This window comes from Thermobia domestica, chromosome 9 (assembly GCF_964235325.1).
Source record: "Thermobia domestica chromosome 9, izTheDome1.hap1.1, whole genome shotgun sequence".
Taxonomy (NCBI): domain Eukaryota; kingdom Metazoa; phylum Arthropoda; class Insecta; order Zygentoma; family Lepismatidae; genus Thermobia; species Thermobia domestica.
The window spans coordinates 179,698,374-179,721,301 of NC_137462.1; the positions used below are offsets into that span (position 1 = coordinate 179,698,374).

The 22,928-nt window shown below is 35.3% G+C and overlaps 1 protein-coding gene across 4 annotated transcripts in view; it reads left to right on the forward strand.

Annotated features, from left to right (window-relative positions):
- The window catches only part of d4 (double PHD fingers d4), a 131,870-nt gene extending 109,211 nt beyond the window's left edge, over positions 1-22,659 (forward strand). For 3 of the 4 annotated variants that reach the window (XM_081725544.1, XM_081725545.1, XM_081725546.1), the window contains exons 8-9: positions 16,460-16,572; positions 21,433-22,659. In XM_081725544.1, coding sequence (XP_081581670.1) covers positions 16,460-16,572; positions 21,433-21,561 — 242 coding nt within the window. In that variant the 3' untranslated portion in view covers positions 21,562-22,659. Of the gene's footprint in view, positions 1-16,459; positions 16,573-21,432 lie in introns of those variants that run through there. The other variant, XR_014126811.1, reaches the window with a different exon arrangement.
- Positions 22,660-22,928: the final 269 nt, after the last annotated feature.

Genomic DNA, 22,928 nt, shown 5'->3' on the forward strand with positions numbered 1-22,928 from the left:
AAGAAGTAATTTATGAAAAACTCATTGTATTCAGTAAGGTAAAAGCAAGAATGTTTGAAAACGTTCTACTTTTTCTGGTATAACAGTGATTCATTCAACCCGTCTTTTGCATAGGAAGCTGAGAGAACAGACTTTTGTTTCTAAAACATAAAGAAATAAGGAACCAAAGTAAACTTATATTTATTTGCAATGTCGGTATTGCAATCTAGCAGAAAATAACCAAAACCGGAATAAATTTTGCTGCGTGTAAGACGAGTTACTTTTCTTTCTTCTTTTAAGTTAGGCTCTTAAAACGATAAAGGAGTTTGTAATTTATTTTCCGTAAAGTTCTTTAGCAAGTAACTCTAGAATTAGTATTCAAAATAAACATGCAAACCCGTTGAGAAGAATCTTTAAAAGTATGAATCTTTATTAAAATATGGTGATTTGTTTCTTCTATCTCTGGTGTGTGTAGGGTCTCTAGACTGTGGTGGAGACACATAGTGAGTGTGAGTGTTTTCGGAGTTCTCTCGTATTCTTCCACTTTCTTTATTGTACCATTATCATCCATTTCATTATCATCATCATCTCCTTTAGCCTCGGTGCGTAATTGTAGGATGTTAAACTAAACAAAAATGTTCCTCTATTTTTAAATTACAACCAAAAAACTATTTTAAGTTAAATTTTATAGAATTCTACTTTTTACCAGGAAAAGACATTTGAAAATGCAAGGATAATGCTAATGTTTCATTATCTTAAAATAATCCTCACTTGTTTTGGATTAATATTAGCCGACGATTAAAAAAAGATAGGATTCTTCTAAAAGCATTCTTTATTAGAATTTCAGTAGTTTATGTTTATGTATATTTACGCCACTTTGCGCTTAATAGTGATACCATTTGCGCTAATAAAAACAAATAACAAATTTTGCACCTTTTGCGTCACGTTCCTTTTCTTTTCTGAGATAGATCAATGTTAAACTAAAGTCTACAATTGAATTCATGCTTAACTAGTTGACTACCATTATTTATTTAATTGTCTCGGAGTGATAATATCATATTTTCTTTATGTTGCAGTACTTAATCCAATCCATGTTTCTGTATGAATCTAAAATATAATTTCCAACCTGAGATATCCAAATTATAGTGTTACTCTATGTCCAAATTTAACATTTTAACATACTTTTATGAATTCTTTAAGATTCTTTTTCTGACATGAAATTATCTTATACGATACTGCACTGTCGCAAGATTAGAATCATAAAATGGATTTGCATATGTATGGAGTAAACATTTGAAAATAGCTTTAGGAAAACGCGAATTGCACACTTGACTCAAGACCCTTCAAGGAAAGAAGAACGCTCAATGATAAAATAATTGAATGGTAAACTGCATGAAAAATACGAAAATGGTAAAAACCAATATTGGTGGATGAAATCCACTCAGTGATTTATAAAAATGTTGTGGGGTAAAACTGTGCCAAATAAAGATGATTAATGGTTGATAGTATGTCAGAAAGATCAACATTTCATGAAGAGGTAGTCTACACCGAGAATTACCTGCTTCATACCAAAAGAATCCTCTCCATTAGTAACCAACAAGTGGACTACAACTAGGTTTGGTTGCTCTAATTTGTAACGAGCGAAGCTATAGCATAGTGCTGTAGATTGAGTTCCTAACTGTCGAGAGAAACACATGCTTAATCAGAAAGTATGTCTGCACAGCAGATGGATTTTTTTATGGCTTTACTTTTTAATGTTAAACTTTGTAACTATATTTACCACAGAACTCAGACGGGCCAGAAAAAATGGAACCATTTTTTTGAAAATAATTATTCGATTTCTTAGCCATTGGTATTATGATTGTATAGATTGTCTATATTTTGTTTGGTCTGGTAGTTTTCATAATGACTTCATAGTTTACACTCAGCTGATCAGAAAGCACTGCGTGACGTAACTGCTGACTACAAAACAGGGTTGGCAAAAACCATGGTTTTTATTGAAAAACCCGGTTTTTTTGGTTTAAACCAGGTTTTGGTTTAAATAATTTGCTCTATGTATTTACATCACACATGGACAGAAATAAGCTTGTTTAGCCGTGGTGGTAGTATGCAACAACCGGGTTATGCTGGAAGGGGTCACATAAGCTTAAAGCGAAATCCAAACCGCTTCTCGGCTTACATCCAAGAGAAATTGTCCTCCATTTGAATTCGAAACCGGGAAAAATTGGCCACAAATGCGATACGTCTGCCGACTCACTCACGAAGGATTCCTGATAAAAAAAAATATGTTGGACTGATCTTTACATACTTGTTAATATACTCGTCAGCAGTCATTTCAGAAGGACAAAAAGATAAACAGTTGCACAAGAGAAACCATTATACGGAATTACATATGGACAATTTCAAAGTACTACAGAGTACAGAAGAACTAATTTAGTCCAAGTCAGTTCACTACGACTTTTATTAGTCCAAGTTAAAGAAATATAACGACTTACTTTGCACATCAGTAAGAAAAATGAATAAAGATACGAATTATTTGAGTCTACTTGGGCTCTGACCCATTTATACATAAATAGTTACCAAAAATTTTTGTGATTTCAATAATTACCTCTCGTGGGGTTTGTATGACCCCCTCCCAAAAAAAGCACGGCATTTCGATGTATTTTATCAATAGTAAACATTATTAAAACGAAACAATGTTTAGAATTTTCCTTTGGTTGCATAACAATAATAACAAACTATAAAAAAAATCACAAAAGAAATATCCATAAAGTTACATAAAAAAAGGTTGCTTTTGTAATATAATCTCTTTGAGTAATGAAGGGGAATTTAGGTCTGAATATAGTACGAATAATATATGGGAGTGAGACGTGATAACCCACAAATGTGTGTTCATCAAGACTTTACGAATAGTTACACTTTTACGAACATTTTTCGTTTTTTGGTTTAAACCACCTTGGATTAAACCAGCCAACCCTGCTACAAAATACCTTTATATATAACACTATAAAGTAAATGTAGTATGAAATAGTCAGAAGCTAAAGCAAAGCTGTCAAAGATAACTGGAACGATATAATTAGTGGGCAGCTTATTACGGGAGCGAGTGAGGGACCTCCGATCATAAATTGCTTAGGGCCGCAGGATGCCTGAATCCACCACTAATTAAGGTGCTGTATTTCCAGATACAATATAATGCCAAAGTACACAAGATCTTTATCGTCAGTTCTACGATCAGTCCGTAATAATATGATGCATAGTCCATAGTTGATAGAATTAAAGTACTTGGGATCAATTCTGCGGGAAAATGCAGGAATAGAACAAGATGTAAACAGCAGAATTAACAGCGTTGAACGAAATGGAGAGAAGGGGCAAGTGTGTTGTGTGACCGTAGGGTATTAATACGGATTAAAGGAAAAGTTTATAAAACAGTAGTGGGACCCGCCTTATTATACGGAGCGGAATGTTGAACGGCGAAGAAGAGAGAGAAACAGAAATTGCATCTTGCGGAGATGAAAATGCTGCAATGGATGTGTGGAGTGACACGGAAGGACAAAATTAAGAATGATGTGTTCCGGAAAACAGTAAAGGTGAGACCAGTAGTAAAAAAATATTGCAAGAAAGTATACTGAGATGGTTTTGGCATGTAAGAAGACCTTTGGAATACGTAACTTACCGAGTAGATGCTATAGAAGTGAGTGGGAAACGAGCCTAAGGCCAGCCAAAGAAGGAGTGGGGAGATTGTGTTAAGAACGATATGTTGCAGTGTAGTGTTACAGCGGATATGATGCAAGATAGAAATAGGTGGAGGGCAGCGATACGAAAAGCCGACCTCAGCTAAGTGGGAAAAAGGTTTAGAAGAAGAATAGTCCATAGTCAATATGCTTGTGTTACTGAGAACCTAAAATATACCTAGGCAATTTACCGCCCCGTGCAATAACATAATTTGGCGACTCTTAAGAGTAATATCATTTGCCACTTCTCCTTCTCCAGAAAGAGTACATCTTAACCCTGGAACACTGGGAGAGATGCTATGGCATCCCACCAATTGTTTGTTTACCTACAGAATTCGCACTGCATGCTTAGATGCTGTCCTTTTTTGTATTCTTCGTTGAAGTCCATAATCTATTATGTTGGTGTGTTTTTGTTGAATTGAATTTTTAATTGTTTTTTAACAGCTTCTTCTACTTCAGAGTTCCCGGGCATCCCATCTGTGTATGGCTTTAGTGTATTGTTTTTCATTGAAGTTCTGTAATGATTTTTACCCTATGAATTGCGTGAACACAACTGTTGGTAACTTTGGAAATATATGAAATACTATTGATGCACAAAGTGACTGTGACAGTTTTAAAGTTCTAAATGAAATTCCAGGTAATATCGAAACTCAGAGTTCGTCGAAGTTTAGTAAATGCAAAAATGAAATACTTAGTATGAAATAATAATAATAATAAAAAAAAAACAACTTCTGCTAAATTTAAAGTAGTGGTTGAGGTTCATCATTTAATTCTAGTGTGTAAAGATGCCGTGAAAATTTTCTACTATTAGAGTGCGTGGAAAAACAAAATCAGTCCCTGATCTCTTCATAGGATCTTTACGTACTATTTCCACTGTTCCGATATTAGTTAATGACTGATTCCACCGTGCTGGATTAGCATGAATTTCATATTCATTATGCAGACACGGTGGCTCAGTGGTAAAGCGCTTACCTCTGGTGTATGGGGTCCCTGATTCAATCCCTTTCCAAGTATGTTTGTGGTGGACAGCATCGTGTCCGTGGGTTTTCTGAAGTACTCCCGTTTCCTCCCACTCTCATTCCACCAATTCTTTCATCATTCACTTGCTTTAATCGTAGTTTCTCTTAGCGTAACGGGCATAATTGTAAGACGTTAAGCTGACAGGTTTCATTTCAATTAGAATAATTGCCACGACTTCATTTTCGGTAACTTTACATAATACATTATCATGTGTTACGTTTTTCCTTTCCTGTTTTTAAATATTGGATAATATTGCCTTTTGTTTTGGACTTTCTTTTCCGATACTCATGCGCGGCATCCTTAACACATTACGAAGTTTAAATGTTGCATAATATTTCGTTCTTCTTTGGACTTTCTTTTTCGATACTCATACATGGCATCCGTAAGATGTTACGAAGTTAAACTACTTTAACTTATTAATTGGTTTGTTACAAAAACAAATTGATTAGCTGTCACTGCACCATTTAACTACGAAGGGGAAAGAGCGTTCAAAGCCAGTTGTTATGAGAAGATAGATCTGGCCGCTTTGCATTCAGTTTCGTTGTCCTTGTTGCGCATTTTTTAAAAATATATGTGTTACGTTAGTGATATGACATAGCAACACGCCTGCAAAGGAAAGATAGTAATTCTTATTATATGATTCAGTACAAAGTTGCAATCAAGGAAACAGGTATTTTTTCTTTCGATACAAAAAAAAAAAAAAAAAAAAAAAAAAAAACCCTTTCCATGTTCAGCGATAAGGAAGTTTCTTATGACAAAGGCAAGACTAATTTCATATGAAAACTATCATAAATAACTAAATGGTACAGATGTCCATTACTGTCCGAGAATGATCGAGTTCTTGCTTAAATCACTTTACAACGATCAACCATTTGCTTTAACGCTGTCCACACAACTAATGCAACGTAAACGTACGTAACTTGTGAATGTAGTACGCAAATAGAAGGAAAGATAAGTAAATTTAATTAACATCATCATGAAGTGTGGTTCCAAAAGAAATATTGATTTTAAATAATATATTTTTCATATACTGCAGTTTTGAATACTTTATTTTTGCCGCCTCGTACAAATGCATGTGGTACATATACAGTAAAAGCCGGCCCTGCCAAAATGGGTAAGGTTGGGGTTTCGAGCAAGGGGATATTTATTACTGAACGTTTATTAGAGAACAGTTATGTCATGAAGAAAAGACACTGGTATATTGTTTTTTGTTGCAAAAGTAGCTCACCTCAGTAATAAATTGTGATTATAAGTGTATCGCATTTTGCGATACAATATTTCATTTGTATCACATTTTTTTTTTTTAAATCGCAAAATGCAATGCGATACCGCTTTAAAAATTCAAATATCGCAATATATAGCCGATAATTGTCGGTTTGTCATAGAAACATTTTTCTTACTGCTTTTTCTTATATATATAGACGAGGAATGATTAAAAAAAAGGAATATGTGTAAGATATAGCTGGAAGATCAACCACCTGCTGAGACTTGATCAACTTACAGGGCATTCGACACTAGTCCTCTATGTAATCAGCTTTCTTTTGTTCAAGCACATGCCACAACTGTAGATTTTACATACGGGTTGCAGAGAAATCCGCGTCAAGTTCTCGTATTCACCATGAGGCAGCGATTTTGACATCATCCACATGTCAGATGATCATGGCCGGCCATGTTCTGCTTTAGAGCAGAGAATAGGGGAAAATCACTCGGGGCTAGGTCACGGCTGTTGAAGTAATGCTTTAGTCGTTCTTAGTGTAAACACTGAATATACTCGACTTTTTTTTTTTTTTTTGTGCTGAATGGGGTCTTACATCATCCAGAAAAATTACACCACGACGGAGACCAAAACATTTTCGTCTACTGGCATCCCATAACCTCAGAAGTGTCTTGCGATAGCTTTCGACATTCACGATTTCTCCCTATTAAAAAACGATCCTGATTCGTCCCAGAATACAGTGCACAAAACTTTCCTGTACGAAGCAGTCTCTTTGAATTTCTTCCCTGGAGAAAATGACATCCATCCAATGTTTTAAGTGTATGTTCTCGTGTTCCTAATCACAGTGCTCTTCTTCTCAGCTCAGCTGATATTTAGCGCTATGTTCTTCTGTATGGATGAATACATTCATCCACACAAACACAATTTACGTCAAGGTTTGAAGTACTGGCTGTACCTCTCTGATCATGGTTGTCGTAACAATACTGGTCCGCCCTTCTTTGAAGACACAACAACACTCACTACATATTGCCTTGAAATCGAACCCTCCCCATACACCGCCTCAATCTCCCTATGAATGTCAGCAGGTGTAGTATTTTTGGCCTACAGGACCACTGACCTCACTTCTACTCTTAGCTGTTTTTCCAGACGAATCACCATTTTAAATTTCTTCTCTGGTATACATGGTCAGAGTCCGAAGCTCTCAAACGTGCAACTACATAAACAGGTTGTTGATCTTCAGAAAAATTTCCGTTAAGGCACAGTGAATAACACAAAATAACACATCCTTTGTAACCTTCTTTTGTGATCATCCCTCGTATAAAATAAGATGTCCCAGGAGTAAGAGACAATATTTTGGAAAATGATAGTATGGATTATTACAAGGAAATAAGTCTATATGAACCATGGGTCGACTCAACTTCGTTTTAAAGATATCGATATATCGAAATAGAGACCAAGTTATTACATATACATTTTATTGAAGTCCCATATCGCTGGTAATAATGAAGATATTCGGTTCGTTTAGAAGCAGGTAGTAGGCAAGGAAGGAAATAGTCTTTTAAAAAGTATAACATTAGTTACGTTTAAGCATCCCTTTATTCGAGGAAAAAAGTTCCGAAATTCAAAATTCCAATTTTTTGCCTTCAGATTCGGGTATCGAACCTGATATCGTAGAAAATAATGAGAGTAAAAGACCAATATCACTACCCAATGTATTCTGTAATACATCATGTAAATGCTCATAATTTTTGACACTACAACCATTGCCGTCGACGATACAGGACGAAGAACGAAAAAGTCATTCCAAAATCCACCTCAAAATATCTCGTAAAGTTTAGTATATCACATGTGTATTAAATATGTTGGAAATCAAGGAATTTTGAGATCAATGTTATTGTAATAACTCAGTGTTAATGAATTTTGAGTTCTGAAAACTATTTTGCATCAATAATTATGGTAAATTAATTGGCTTACAAAAGATATTTTTTGTTTGCCAAAAGATGACAGAACTAAGAAGAACCTATCAGTTGCATACTGTGATAAAACAACTTACAGAGAAAAACAAATTAATAAAACTACAAAAGGAAACATAATCTTTGGTTAAAGGAGCCCGTACCATACTCAACAAATACTTGAGAAATATGTTATGTTTGCATTTTGTATTAAACATGTGCAGCAGTCCTACAACCCTCAAAAAGTGTATTGTTGATCGGAAATGAATTAGCTTTATACCATTGTACGTGTTGAAAGAAAAAGTGTATGTAAAATGACAATGGAAAGTGATAAAGAGATTAAATGGTGAAGTGAATGAATTTTAAGTGGCATAGTGAGAGTACAAAGTGGCAGAAATGCAGCACTTGCACACAAATGAATTTTAAGTGGCATAGTGAGAGTACAAAGTGGCAGAAATGCAGCACTTGCACACAAATGCCTAGTATATGGACATGCTATTTGTCTATGGCTTCTGCAATTGTAGTTCAACGCGTGCGGTAGAAGAATATTTACGACGGTACCCTGATCGGGGCGCATTTTCAAGTCTTGTATAGAGCATTACGTAATAGCGACTGCTGCCAAGTCCACGGTTGTCATCTGAACGTCTCCGATGGCACACACTTGATGAGGGCTATAATATTTTAGAAATGGTTCAAAAAGAAGCCCTATAACCAGCACATCATTATTGCCACACCTGAGCGTGTAACACGATCCTGTGTGCATCGGTTACTGCTCGAAGAAGGTTTACATTATTTTCAGCTACAATAGTTGTAATACTTCCATGTAGGGAACGGTGATTTGCGTATGGAATTTTGTCGGTGCAGGCATAGACATTTATTTTCACATTCTATTTACGGACAAAGCTATTTTCACTTGGAACGCACATCAATGGATGCGTGAGAATCCGCGTGCAACATACAGACAAATTTCCAAGAATGTTTTGCTCTGAAAGTATGATGCGGAATAGCTGATGATTCAATTATTGACTCCAGTTGTGTTACCAGGACGAAATACGTGCCAAACGTATCTGGATTTTCCGCAAGATTATTTCCCACTGTAGTTAGATATTCTTCTAGCTACACGAATAAGGCTGCTTTTTCAAAATGATGGAGCGCCCTGTCATTATACTCACTTCATATCAACACAAACTTCCCGTATTGGTAGATCAACCATGGTGCATACATTCACTGGCCATATCGATCACTAGATTGTAGATTTTTGTGCATGGGGTTGTGTTAAAGAGACTGCTTACTGAAGAAAATGTGGTATACGAGAAGAACTGAATGCACAAATTAGTAAGACCTTCGATACCATATGAGAGCTTCATGATGATCTGCGGAGAACTACAAGGCATGTTCTATCACTCCGTGCTATGTATATTGCAGTTGGAGAAATTTTGGAAAATTTACTATGATGATTTACTCAGTAGATATTTACGAATAATTTCGTCTGTTTGAAAGGTTTTAAATAATTTTATGTCTTAATAATTTTCTTGTTTCGATAGTAACGATCTTTACTCGAGCGGTCTGTCGAAGAAAACTGCATAGTATTATGTATTCTGTATGTGATTCGTGAATTTGCTTTATTGTTATGTATTCATTTTGGGTTATCAGGCTGTTGCAGATCTTCAACAGAAAATACAAATTATTACGTGGTATTTGTCCATTTGCTCAATATATTCAGTGAACATTTTTCTTAGTATTCATTTTTAAATAATTATATCTTTCGTGTATCGCCGACGGCAATGGTAGTGGTGCGACAGAAATTATGGGCATTTATGCAAGTAGATTGAGTAGTGATATTGCTCATTTACTCTCGTTACTTTTTAAGATATCAGGTTCGATTCCCGAATCTGAAGGTAAAAAATTGAAATTTTAAAATTCGGAACTTTTTCCGATTAAAGAGGAGCATGAATGTAACTAGTGTTATACCTTTTAGAAGCCTATTTCCTTCTTTATTTACCTGTTTTTAAATGATGCCGATATCTTCATTATTACCAGAGATAAGGGACTTTAGCAAAATATAAATGTAATAATTTGGTCTTTATTTTAATATATCGATATCGACGAAGTCAAATTAACCCATGGTTTATATAGATTTTGTTTTGCTTGTAATATGGGCAGGTCATGTAGCTAGGATGGAAGAAAGTAGAAACGCTTTCAAAGTCTTGACTGGAAGACCAATCGGAAAACGACCATTAGGAAGACCTAGGCGCAGATGGGAGGACAATATTAAGATGGATCTCGCAGAGATAGGAATACAAAGTAGAAACTGGATCCAATTGGCTAAGGATAGAAGTCAGTGGAGAGCTTTTGTGAACGCGGCATTGAACCTTCGGGTTCCATAGGCCATAGAGTTAGTTAGTTAGTTAGTTTGCTTGTAATATAATGCAATACTATCATTTCACAAAATATTGCTATTTCCTAGTGGAACACCCTGTATACATATGAGATTCTATATACGGTATCTCCTCTGTTAAATAAGAAATTAAACTTATTTAACTTAGTAGTTACATTTAAATTGAACATTGAGATACATTTGTCATAACAAAAATTATTGTAAAAATAATAACCATAACTTAAAATAACAGGCCGTGTTTTTCTTTCTTTAATTCAAGTTGGCATCATTCTGTTTTTTAAATATAAATTAAATCTGCATCGCATGCAATAAATATGAATTGACTTTTCTCTTTTCGTGTAACAGCTTTTGTGTATCCAAAATGTTCTACAATCGTGAATAGCTTCACTGCTAAATTTAAGCGCTCCTCAGGCCTCCGATGACAGCGTATCCGACCTTACGGACATGACGTACGAAACAACCCGCGACTCCCGAACTTCGTACTCGAACCTACTGTATCCCGGCAGGAGCTCATGTGGTTCGGGTTCCACGATAATCAGTAGGTCCAGTCTCATATAGCCTCACCACTGAACGGGACGTTAAACTCAAAATCAACTCAACTCATCTCGAGCCTACTGTACGATACTTTGGTATACTACCCAGCAGGGTTGTAAAAAATACAGTTTAAAAAAAACACGTGTTTAAAACATGAAAATACGTTCAAAATGTTTTAAACATGTTTTAAAACACGAACAAAAAAAATGTTTTAAACATTTTGAACTGTTTAAAACATATTTCAAAATCGTGTAATAACTTATTTGTTAAGACTTTTTACTCTTTACTTGCAACCAGTATTACAGATTCATCCTGTATATACTGATTAGTGCAACATTGATAACAGAAATAAAGTCGTTTTACTAAAAATGGCTTTTATATAGTTCTTAAATGAATTTTTATTGGCCACTTGTTGTTCAAGATGATATTCGAAAAAAGATTAAATATTTTCGTAGTGCACTTTAATATATCAAATTTAGTTTTTGTAGCACCAGCGGTTTTGGAAATGAGAGTGTCACTGATAACGCACTTTTTTTATATATATATTACCCAAATTAATTTGTCTATACGATATTTGGCTCAAATAATTGTATTGTTATTGGAATTGTACACACATGTACATAATTTTTACTCAATTGATCACCTGGAGTTGGGTGAATTTTAGTTGCAAAAATTTGATTGCTATTTCGGAATACTGATGCTAATAAAATTATTTTAAAATAATAAATTTTCCAAAATTAATGTTTCAAGCACATTTCATGTTGTGCTAACTTTAGAATATTTTCTGCAAGCCTGTGTATTGGTTGTTGTTTAACTCAATAGTTGTATTGAAGAAAAATCATATTTGGGACATTCAGAGCACAATGGATCCAAGTACATTTTCATTAATGTTCAGTTTTGCTCAGCAAATGAATGCTATTTCAAACCGTAATATCTTCGCAGTCAAGAGTACGAAAAATGAAACTAAAACCACGTGAAAGGGCGTGGGCTAGTTTCATATGACAGCCGCTAGACAAGGGCGTCAGTGGGGACAGGAGGGCAGCCACGCCCACTCCCACTGTGAATTTCAGATTTTGGGGGCAGTAAGGCAGATTTAGAAACTTTTTTATAAGCAAAGTCCAGCAGAACAAGTTTGAAGCCCTTACACCGAATAAATACGGAGGAAATATAAATGATCAAAACTGGAAAGTTGCTTAGGCACAATAGAGTCGCAGGGACGGCAAGGCGATAAAGATTAATGTGATGGCAGGCAGGATTGTTCAAATAGTTTAAGCAGGTCCGAAATTCGAAAGTAGAGCCATCTTTGGAATCCGTGGGTCAAGAAGAAAAAAATACACAAGAGCAATATAAGCCTATAGCTCCTTGCGGCCAATGGAAATGGATTTTAACTGATCAAACTCCGTATTTATTCGGTGTAAGGACTTAATTTTTTTTTCTGTTGGGCTTTGCTCAGCAAAAGGTTTATAAATCTGCATTACTGTCCCAAAATTCGAAATTCAGGGTAGGCGGTAGGAAGGCGGATGACCTCTGAACGGACGCCCTTCTAGCGGTAATCATATAAAACTGTAGATTGCACCTTGTCACGTAGTTTTCTTTCTTTCTTTTCGGATTCGTGGTTGCGAATATATGACGTTTTTCGTCGATGTATTCTTTTTGACACACCCTGCATTTATTTAATGTAGTTATGCATCATTGACAATGACATTTGGAGCTTGAGTTGTTAATCTTTCTCAGGTTGCAGCGTACACAATATCTTAAATTTATGAGCAGGGAGAGGGAAATTAGCTCTCCTGTTCCCCCGTTTTAGAAACGCTCTTGTCTAGCAGTTCTCTTATGAAACTCTAGCCCACACTGCAGCTTTACACGTGATTTTTGGTTCATTTATTTCGGACTCTTCGCTACGAAGATACTATGTTTGCTGAGCAAAAATGAACCGTTTTGAAAATGGACTTGGATCATTGTGCTCTGAATGACCCATATCTAAAAATACTTTTAAAAAAACCTAAGTTGGAGCCAAATTTATCCTGCAACCCAAGTTTGTTCGAAACGTATAAAATTAGTTTCTTCGGTTTACTAGAAATGGTGTCCTTTTTTCTTCCCGTAAAACTCATGTTATACGATTCCAAGTTGTACGAAGACTGAGAACCAAATATATGTACTGTATGTTTTAACAAATGCCTGCGATATTTTAATTTCAGAACTGCAATTTAGTAAAGAGCCCTTTGTTTTCTGAATACAACACAAAAACTTGTTTCAATGATAATTCTTTTATTTATTGTTTTATATCATTTCTACAAGTAGTCCAACCTTCGACTACAACACTTTCTCACAAGTTAACTGATAAGCATTTAAGCAGTACAATAGACGATAAAGAAAAACAAGGGAAAAAGAGACGAAATAAATTGTGGATCACCACATCGACCTGCAGTAGCCACGAGAAATCAAAACATTCACACGGGAACAGTGTTGTCACAGTCCTAGCCCTGGAATGGGCTGAAAAATAGTACCAAATTAAAACAAAAAGGGCTGAATTCATTGTTTTATCACAGTGTAATACATGGCTCTATAATACGAAACTAAAAGAAGTAAAGTTCTAGAACACTCCGTCCCCTTTTTTCTGAGAATCTAAATCAAGAAATTGCTCTTTCTAAAAAATACTTTTTATAAACATCCAAATAGGAAAATCCCGAACAATTGTGGAAGTAGATGAAACTTTTCTCGCACGTAGAAAGTATAACAGAGGCCACAGATTAAAAGGGAAAACAGTTTTCATCTACGATATATATTGTAAGGAAATCAAACGTGCCTCTATGATATGTAGGAAAAGTCTTACTGACACTTTTGAAAATGTGCCAAGTATCTGTTAAATGGTGCTGAATGAATTTGATAGAATTGTATCAACTTTTTTCACAAAAGGGGCTGAAAATGCCAGCGTGGTACCAACGGACCGATGAATGACAAAAAGGGCTGAGTTTGATAATTGTACCAAGTATGGCAACACTGTACGGGAAGAAAATAGCCTTCTGAACGGGATCACTTCTTGGTAATTTTCTTTCTCTGGCAGATTTTTTACAAAAATAAAATAAAATAAAAATAAACATATGTTTAAAACAAGCCTAAAAAATACACGTGTTTAAAACAAAATGTTTAAAACGTATATAAAATTTGTTTAAAACAAGTTTTAATCCTTTGTTTTAAACAAAACAACCCTGCCTCCCAGTGGCAGCTCTTGCTTTGAATTTTAGGTGGTGTACAATATATGACCTCGTTTTTTCATTATTATTAATATTATTATAATTAATAATAATAAATATTATTAATAATATAAATAATAATAATAATAATAATAATACAGTAGTTAGTATAAACAATAATAGCCATTTCTTCATGGTATACTTCTAAAATGCAATTTAGAAGCTCATTTTGTATGTTTTTTGACGTACCCTTAGAAATTTTTGCGTTTTCTAAATTACTCTTGAGAGTGCTGTCAAGTTCAACGCTGAAATTAATTAATCCACTAAATACGCATGGATTTAAAGAAGAGTCTGTTTCATCATGTCCTCTTAAAGTCAGTTCGAAGACGCCACACAACCAAATTGATGATTATATTGAGCACGTACCTGTTTTGCGTCACTTTTTGATTGTGATTTTCAGTGGACCGCCTATAACCAGCATCTACTTGAGCAGCAATATACACATTTCCCAACACAGTGAGATTATCGTGTTTTATATGAGCTAACGAATTTTCATTTTTTTTATTTATTTTGTTGTGCAGATGCTAGATATCCACAACCCCTTTTTTACTCTTCATCTTCCCCCGCCCTGAACAACAAACACGGAAAACAAAACAAAGCATTTTTAATTTCACAAGAGGAAAGTGAAGAAAGACAAGGGTTTCCTACATTGGACATTGGTCAGTCGAGTTGTGGACACGGATTGCAGTCCCCTTTAAAATCTCACACCTTCCTCCATTAATGCTCTTTTTCTAAAAACTGCGCTCTCCAACTCTCTCCTTCACCCACACACATATGAAAGGAAAGCATTCTCTCTATGCTGCCAAATTTCTACTCATTCAAACACGAATGTATTAACTATTGCCACCCTCAATCTGTCTTCACTCTTCACGAGGTCGCCTTTACTGTCTCCATAGCTGCCTTGACCTTACTTGGTTGACAGAACCAATAGTTATGACCATTTGGCAATCTCGCATTTAGACAAGGCGCAAGGTTTTTTCCTTCTTCTCTGTGTACGACTTAAGGGACCATCCCCTTGAGGCGAGAACCGTGTCAACCAATATTGCAAGGGGGAAAGACGGTGGAGAATTTCCAGTTCCAAAGCGTTTTGTTTTGGAAAAGTTGTTTTTGTTGGTAGATTTGCTTGCAAAAAATCAGCAAACATATAGATTTCTATGAGGCACTATTACAACGATGCTTGTATTTTAATATCTTTATTATATCTTTATTTGTATTTAAGGGCAAAATGTGCTTTTAAATTGTGCACAAGCTGTTCAAGAAAGGAAGAAGAAGAATACGACAAGAGAAATAGAAGTAATTTTCTTTCTGTTATTATGTGATTATATTTTGTTATGTTAGTGATTCGACGATGTGAGTTTTAGTTGTCACAGCAACGGAATATAAATAATGCATAACTGAAGATCCATCTCGTGAAATCTATATGTACAATTTTCAAAGAGTGTACTTGTTTAACTTGTTACGTACTACAATAAAAAGGTAATATCTTGATGCAGTGTGTAAAATGGATTTTGATTTATCAATAGCCTTGTTTATATAAATATACGAACTGTGGTCATTATACTATAAGGATCCTCGCACCTCGCAACCCCCGCAGTAGCCCAGCTGTGGATTTTGTCAAACTCCCAAGCAGAAAGCTATTAGCCAGCCCCGTTTCAAACGCACTTCTTTAAGGAAAGATGATGTTGACAATAAAACGAAAAGTGATTTAGCATAAATAAAAAGTGAAAATATTGGAAGGAGGTTTGCACAAACATGCAAACATTAAGTGAAACCGCCACTGATACTGCCACAAACTTCCTTACCGTGGACAAAACATATTTTATGCAGTTAATTTGATGATATATCTGTGTTCCGATTTCACAATGGTTAAGCAAAAAAAAAAAAAAAGAACGCATAGGTGGCGAACCTGTTGCTATACGAATAAATCAATTTGCAAGCTTACGTGTCTCGACGCGGGACATCCAGGTTCGATTCCAGGTGGTAGCTCATGTGATTTAGATCTAAGCTATAGCTCAACATCTCGTATTGCCTCACTGCTGAAAGGAACGTTAAACTTCAATCCAATCAACCAAGTGTAGGAAAAAAGTAATATCGGAGAATAAGATACATGTACACTAGATTAATTCTAGATGCCTTTTCCATTTCCATATACTAGGGATAAAAATTTGATAACTTAAACCATCAAAGAGCAGTAATTGATAAAACAAATCAGACGTGATAAATTAATAAGTAAGTTATGTTTTATTGTGCCTTTTACAAATCTTGATATTCTCTATATATTGAAAAAAGATGTAACTTTTAAAAAAAATAAAAGTGTATCTTACTTTTAGTTCTTGTTCTGTTATATTATAAAGTCCTTACGTATTTTTTTTCAGGCCACCCCAGTTGCTTGCAGTTCACAGCAAATATGATTATATCCGTGAGGAAGTATCGTTGGCAGTGCATTGAATGCAAGTGTTGCTCAATATGCGGGACGTCGGATAATGATGTAAGTGCTAAGTATATTTGGACACTATTAATAGTGCATGTAACATGCTTCAGAAGATTTATCATTTGCAACCCAGCATTGTACAATTGTTGTAGGTAAATACGGTAATGAGCTGTGTTAATAAAAGAAGAACGTCTATGATTAATTTTGAATAGTGTGTGCATGTGAAAATTAAATATTCTGGTTAGTGCTGACTAGTCCGCTAACGGCCAAGCAATATATTTAAAATGCTTCAAAACTGGTCTACTTTATAATTTTATATTTTTATCCGTCAGCGGTGAAGCTAAGAGGAATAGGATTTTTTCATGTCTTTATTCCATGTCTGTATGTAAATATTTTTATTTTCACGGAGAACCTAAACGATTTGACAATTTAATGATTGAGATGCGTCATAATGTCAAAAGTGGTACTTGGAATGTAGAGTTAGGTAAAGGGAATATTGTTAAAATACAAAATTAAATGTTGGTGAAACATTTTGCGTGAAGTGTCAAACAAGAGAGTTTGGCGAGATTCTCCAAATTACGTACTTAAGAGAGGTTGAATTATTTATATTAAGAGGAAGTCAATGTGCATCTGTATCGCTTATGCGAAACCCATCGCCATGAGATTAGCACGAGGCAAGCAACAGTATCTTGTTAGTCACACAATAGATTAGGGTGGTTGAGCTTACTCTGATGGCACCGAAACTGAACAGATTTTGGAAGGGGTTCATTATGGCTCTTTCCGACGCTAACTTCACGGCAGAGTCCTGGATCCACCACACTGATGTGAGCAGCTAGAAATCGATCCAGTGAAGAGGACCCTGCCGCTATTGCGTGTGCTGCGGCGTGGGCTGCGACCTTCGAAAATTTCCCCACATAGTATGCAGTGGCCAGAAAATGTCGCACATCGCAGATGATAACAGCGCCATTCATAGGGATTTACGCCTCACGGTCGTTCGCGAAGAGCAGTGTGCACGCCTTGAAACCGTGTCATGTTGCTGAGCTAAAACGGAACTGCAGGAGGCTGTATGAATGTGATCTCGCTGTATGATCGATGAAAGTTTGTTATTCTTGATGAGGCGTTGATTTTCTTCACCAGGGTGTCTACCAGTCAGGGAATATCATTGTGTGTCTGGGGAAATCTTGCCCAGGACCTCTATAATGGGAACTAGCCTAAGGCTAGCTGGGGCTTCGCACCAAGACCCTCGCGCTAGCTCGGGCTATAATCTCGCACCTCATAAACCTACAAGCATGCCGAATTTCGTCATTATGGCCCTATCGGAAGTACCAACATTTTGCGGTGCAGAATATGTGCCACTTCAATAACATGGGAAAGATTTTTCAGTTTCCCATAAAACCCACCTAATTTTTGTTTGTTTGTTATTAAAAAACGTTATCAGAAACTCAGGTCTCCCATCTGTCCTGTTTTCCTATTTTTTCCCTATATTTTGGAAGTGTGTGTATATTTGTCCTATATTTTAATCTTGTTCTTTATTTCCTGTATTTTTCAGTCATTGAATTATTAAAAATACAAGCCAAGAGCAGTTTCAGTTATTATTTAAATTGTTACATATTAGCAATATGCTAAATGTGTATTAGCATTTTTTTTCTGAGGACTAGTCACTAATTATCACTATTATTTTTTTAATGTGCTTTTTCCTATCCTCCCATGTCCACTCTTTTTTCTTTGTTTCGTATGTGCTTGTTCTTCCCCAGCGAAGCTTAACTGAGGAACCTTGCCATGCTCCAGTTTCTTATAATGCAAGCTGTATCAGCGATTTCTTTCAGCAGTATTGGCTGGTCATTGAGGTGTGTTGGTATTCACCAACTTTCCCTGTGCCTTCTAATATTGCTGTACATAATTACAGCAATTACAGCAGATGAAGTAAAGAGGCAATACACATCTTTCCTCAACCTTGAAAGTTAATTTGGAGTGCTTTTCAAGAAAAGCAGACAGGTTAGATCAGTTATACTCACAACTACTCAAAGGCAAAGAGGAATATAAACAACTGTATCATTTTGTAAAAAAATTGCTTAGTCCGGCTTCTCAGTAAACAAAGATATTACCTAATTTTCAAAAAGTGTCACTTATTGCACAATGTCTAGTGTATGATAGTGTTCTTGAAATTAGGAGGCATTCTGAACATCGAAATTACGAAGCTCATGATATATAAAATATGCGAAATGCATCACAAAAAAGAAAGGAAGCGTTAGCAGAAAGTCATCTTCAGAAGCAACAACTGAAGGACGAACAATCGGAGCGAAAACGAACGGCTCTAAAAATCAAAGAACTTGAAGCTAAGAAAGCCAAACTTCAAGAAAACACTGACCAGGAGATTGCTAAATTAGACAACCAGATAGAAGTGTTGCAGAAACTGTAAAGAATCTGACTAACGTTGTGAAGTGCATGTAAATACAGTTTTAAGGTTGTATATTTGTTCGTGAACATTTAATACTACTCAGTGGAGTTATGTATGTATGTGGAAAATTGTATAACGTCTGTGATAATGGTCTAAGTTAACCATCTGTGTAAACAAAAAAGTTATTGTATAGGAAAACCCATTTCCAAAAGTTTTTGCATTTAAATTCTATTAGTGTGATGACTAAATAAAAATAAATGAGTAGAAGGGAGGCCACTAAAATCGTAATAAATTACAGATAAATGAATTGGTTCGTTTGTACGTTTGTAGAATATTGTGTAAGCATATAAACAATGATGAAAGCTTACAGTTCACTTTAAATATAAGTTATTTTTCATGAGTTATACTAAGAAAACAGATAGCAACAGAGTCAGGGAAAATCATAATTTTGTCAGAGATAATGTCAGGGAAAGTCAGGGAATTTGATTATGCTTGCTTGGTAGACACCCTGTTCACAGACCGTGGTAAAATTGGTTCCAGTACATACAGACCTGTTGTTCTTTTGCCGAAGCATGTTCTTTCGCCAGTGCGCATGGGATTTTCCAGAAGGATTCATGATTGTTGTTGGTGTCTCATGCAGAGGCACACTGCATCTCTGAAAAATGGAGTGAAATCAATGCTGCGTACTACCGGACTCATGTACTGACTGAAATGTACCAGCATGAAACCCAGCACTGTCCAGACAAGATATGAACCAGGTTGAATTGCACTAAGACAAAGCATCCAGTATACGGCGAAACATTGCTGGCATATGGACTATTGTGCTTTCGGACTCCTCAAGTGGCCTCATCCCCAAGCCCGCACTGTCTCCGGCCTGTGGAAAGCCTGTATATAGGAGTGAGATGCAGTATCTATGGTCCAGATGCAATGGAAACTCCCATGCCGGGCAATAATAGCTTGTAGATCGTACAATCCGGTGGTGGAAACAGCATTTCCAAGATAAGTGGCACCTTCAAATTCGGCTCAATACAAGTCCATTAACCTCTGTATATATTAATCAACTAAACAGACATTATCGTCATCGACTTCTGTGCAGTAAAATTCTGTGTACCAAGGCGGCGCAGAGTGCTGAGTAGTCTCTGTTTTGGCAGCGTTCCCGTGTTATTCCGATAGAGGTGCTGGAGACCACAGTTGAAATCTAAATTTTAATCATTCCTTATCCTAACAGCAGTGGATAGTTATGTATGTAGCACAGTAATTTAAACACACTACGTTCAAAAGTTTATTATTATAAAGAAGTTAGAATTGCGTGTGTATTTGAAGTGGAGCATTTATAATTTGCATGTATTGAAGATCCTCTGATGTATAAGTAAATAAACATATGAGAAATTAGTTTCATAAAAGAAAAATCATATTTCTTGAAATCGCTTGAATTTCATGGTTTTCACACAGTTAAGTTTTGTGATATCAACTTATATATGCACTGATTTGGTATGCTATGCTACAAATTATGTTACACGTAAATTTTATGCTATAAATTCAGATTTTGATATTTATAAAGTAGCTTCGGTATTAGATGAATAAAATTGTTAATGAAATTCGATGAGTGAAAAATGACCAATTGAGCCGGTAATTGAATCTACTTATTGAGCTAGTGTCGTAACTAACAACTCCACTCCCTGACCAGCAACAAATTTTCACTCTTGAGATCGGGGCTAAGTCACCAGATCGGGTATGTACCAAAAATTCTTTTGTGCTTGAACAATGCAATCTACTTCAATTACCATCTATGATGATTGCATTATTCATGATAGGATTTTTTAATGTTGAAGATGTCAGTATTGAGGTTTTGAATGATCTCTGAAATTCAACTATTCGTTGATTATCATAATTAAAAAATGAAATTAATTTCAGAGAATATTTCCCTTTAAAATCTCTCCTGTGGTGCGAGCTGTCGGGTGGAGCACTTGGTCAGAAAAGTGTAAAAGCCTTTTCAGGCGAGCCATTCTGAGTAAGGTGTTCCTGGATTTTCCTCATTTACACCAGACAAATGCGGGATGATACCTAACATAAAGGTTCCAGGTCACAACCTTCCCCACTTTCCCAGGTAGTGTGATCGCCAAAGATCTTTATCCTTCATACGTGACAGTCTAAAATAGCTATAGATGCCAAAAACCCCAAAATATAATTCCTAATTGTAATCCTAACATCCAGTCACATTCTTCGTATACAATTCGCAATGAGGATACTCCTAATTTTCATATGAAATACTGTATTTTATTTTATTTTATGAAACCTCTTTTAGTAGAAACTTCTAAAGTTACTCCGATTTTGGTATTACCTAATTTGTTTTTGTGGTACTTCGCTGTTGTGGTGTTCAAACTTTTAGTTTCTCATTTTCTGCTGTGAATTGCTGATGGATTTTGTTGAAGTAATAAATATATTAGGAAATGAGAGTGTGACGCTGTTGTTAAAAACCACCAACACTAGTAGTAACTCATCTGTTTCGTATGTTGCAGGATCAGTTGCTGTTCTGTGATGACTGCGATAGAGGTTATCATATGTATTGCTTAAGTCCTCCCTTATCGTCACCTCCTGAAGGATCGTGGAGTTGCAGGCTGTGTATTTCCGAGTTCCATAAGAAATAAAGGTGATCATTGTGTTTGCGGCGCATTTATTCGTGTTGTTGTGGGCAGCGAAAGAGAATGTGGGTGTGTATGTGAGTATCTGCCATTAACATGGAATTTTAAAAATAATTAGATAACATCTTTCCAGTTAATTATTAGTTCGTTTCTACCAGAACATTTGGAAGACAATAGAGTGTAATAAAAGCTGAAGTAGTTTAAAACAAAAAGGAGTTTTTTGTGTGTATTTTAAAATAAACTAAATTGATGCCAGTAGTACATGCATTTGTGATGGTCTGCAGAAATCTGATTGAAATCGCATACTGAGATTGCAATTGTGTGTCTGGATTTATACTATGAAGACATTTCAAGATTTGCAATGCCGTTATTTCCATTGTTAAGTTACCTTCGAAGTTATCTTATTAGAATTGTGAAGTCGGAATTGATGCGGTCACGATGACTAGATACAAAGAGATCATAAAAGTGACAAGTTACGTATTATGGACTTCTAAGTGATAGAATACATCAACTACTAACCAAAAACTGGTTTCACGTGAACGTGACAAATTTATTTTTGCATATTTCCTATCTTGACGTAGACCAGATCACACTTGGAAATGTGATGCAGTTTTGTTAATTATTTAATTGACTATATTTTTCTTGCACTTTTTCGATTGTTTAAATGATAAATATCGAGTATGTGTTGTCGAAATAGAAATGGAAGAGACTAAGCATTTAAGAATTAATTTAGAAAAGTGTTTTTTAATTGTGTGGTAACAAACCTAAATTATACTACAATGGAATGGTTTACATAAAATGACAAAACAAGTAAAATGTTTTTGGAATATTTTATTCCCTGTTCATGAAAGTTTTGTAAAAGCTGTGAAATTATTTTATATGTGTACTATTATTTCTTAAACAAAAATTAAGGGGATATTATTTAATTATCATTGAAATTATCCGCACTGTACATAATATTTTTGTATCCATTGCAGAAGTTATGAAATATAACTCTAATTAAAAAATCTTTATATAAAATATTTAATGACTAGTTGTACACGATTGTAATATCAGTTTCTTTTGAAATTGCGTTCTGTGAAAATAAATTTCAATATCTTTGGATTTGAATATTTTTATTTCTAATAATTTCAATATTAAAGTGTGTAGAAACTGTATTAGCAGTGCAGTTCATACGGTGATGATTTCTATAAAGATGGATAAGTGAAAGGTAGTAATTGTAACATAAATTATTGTGGTAATGAAAGCAGACTACAGAAAACAGCAAATTATGCAAAATAACGAAGAGTAGGTCTTGTAAAATTCAGCAAATTTTTATGGTATAGGTGCTTTCGTTTCTGTTGATTTCATATATAGGACTTCATTTCTCTCTC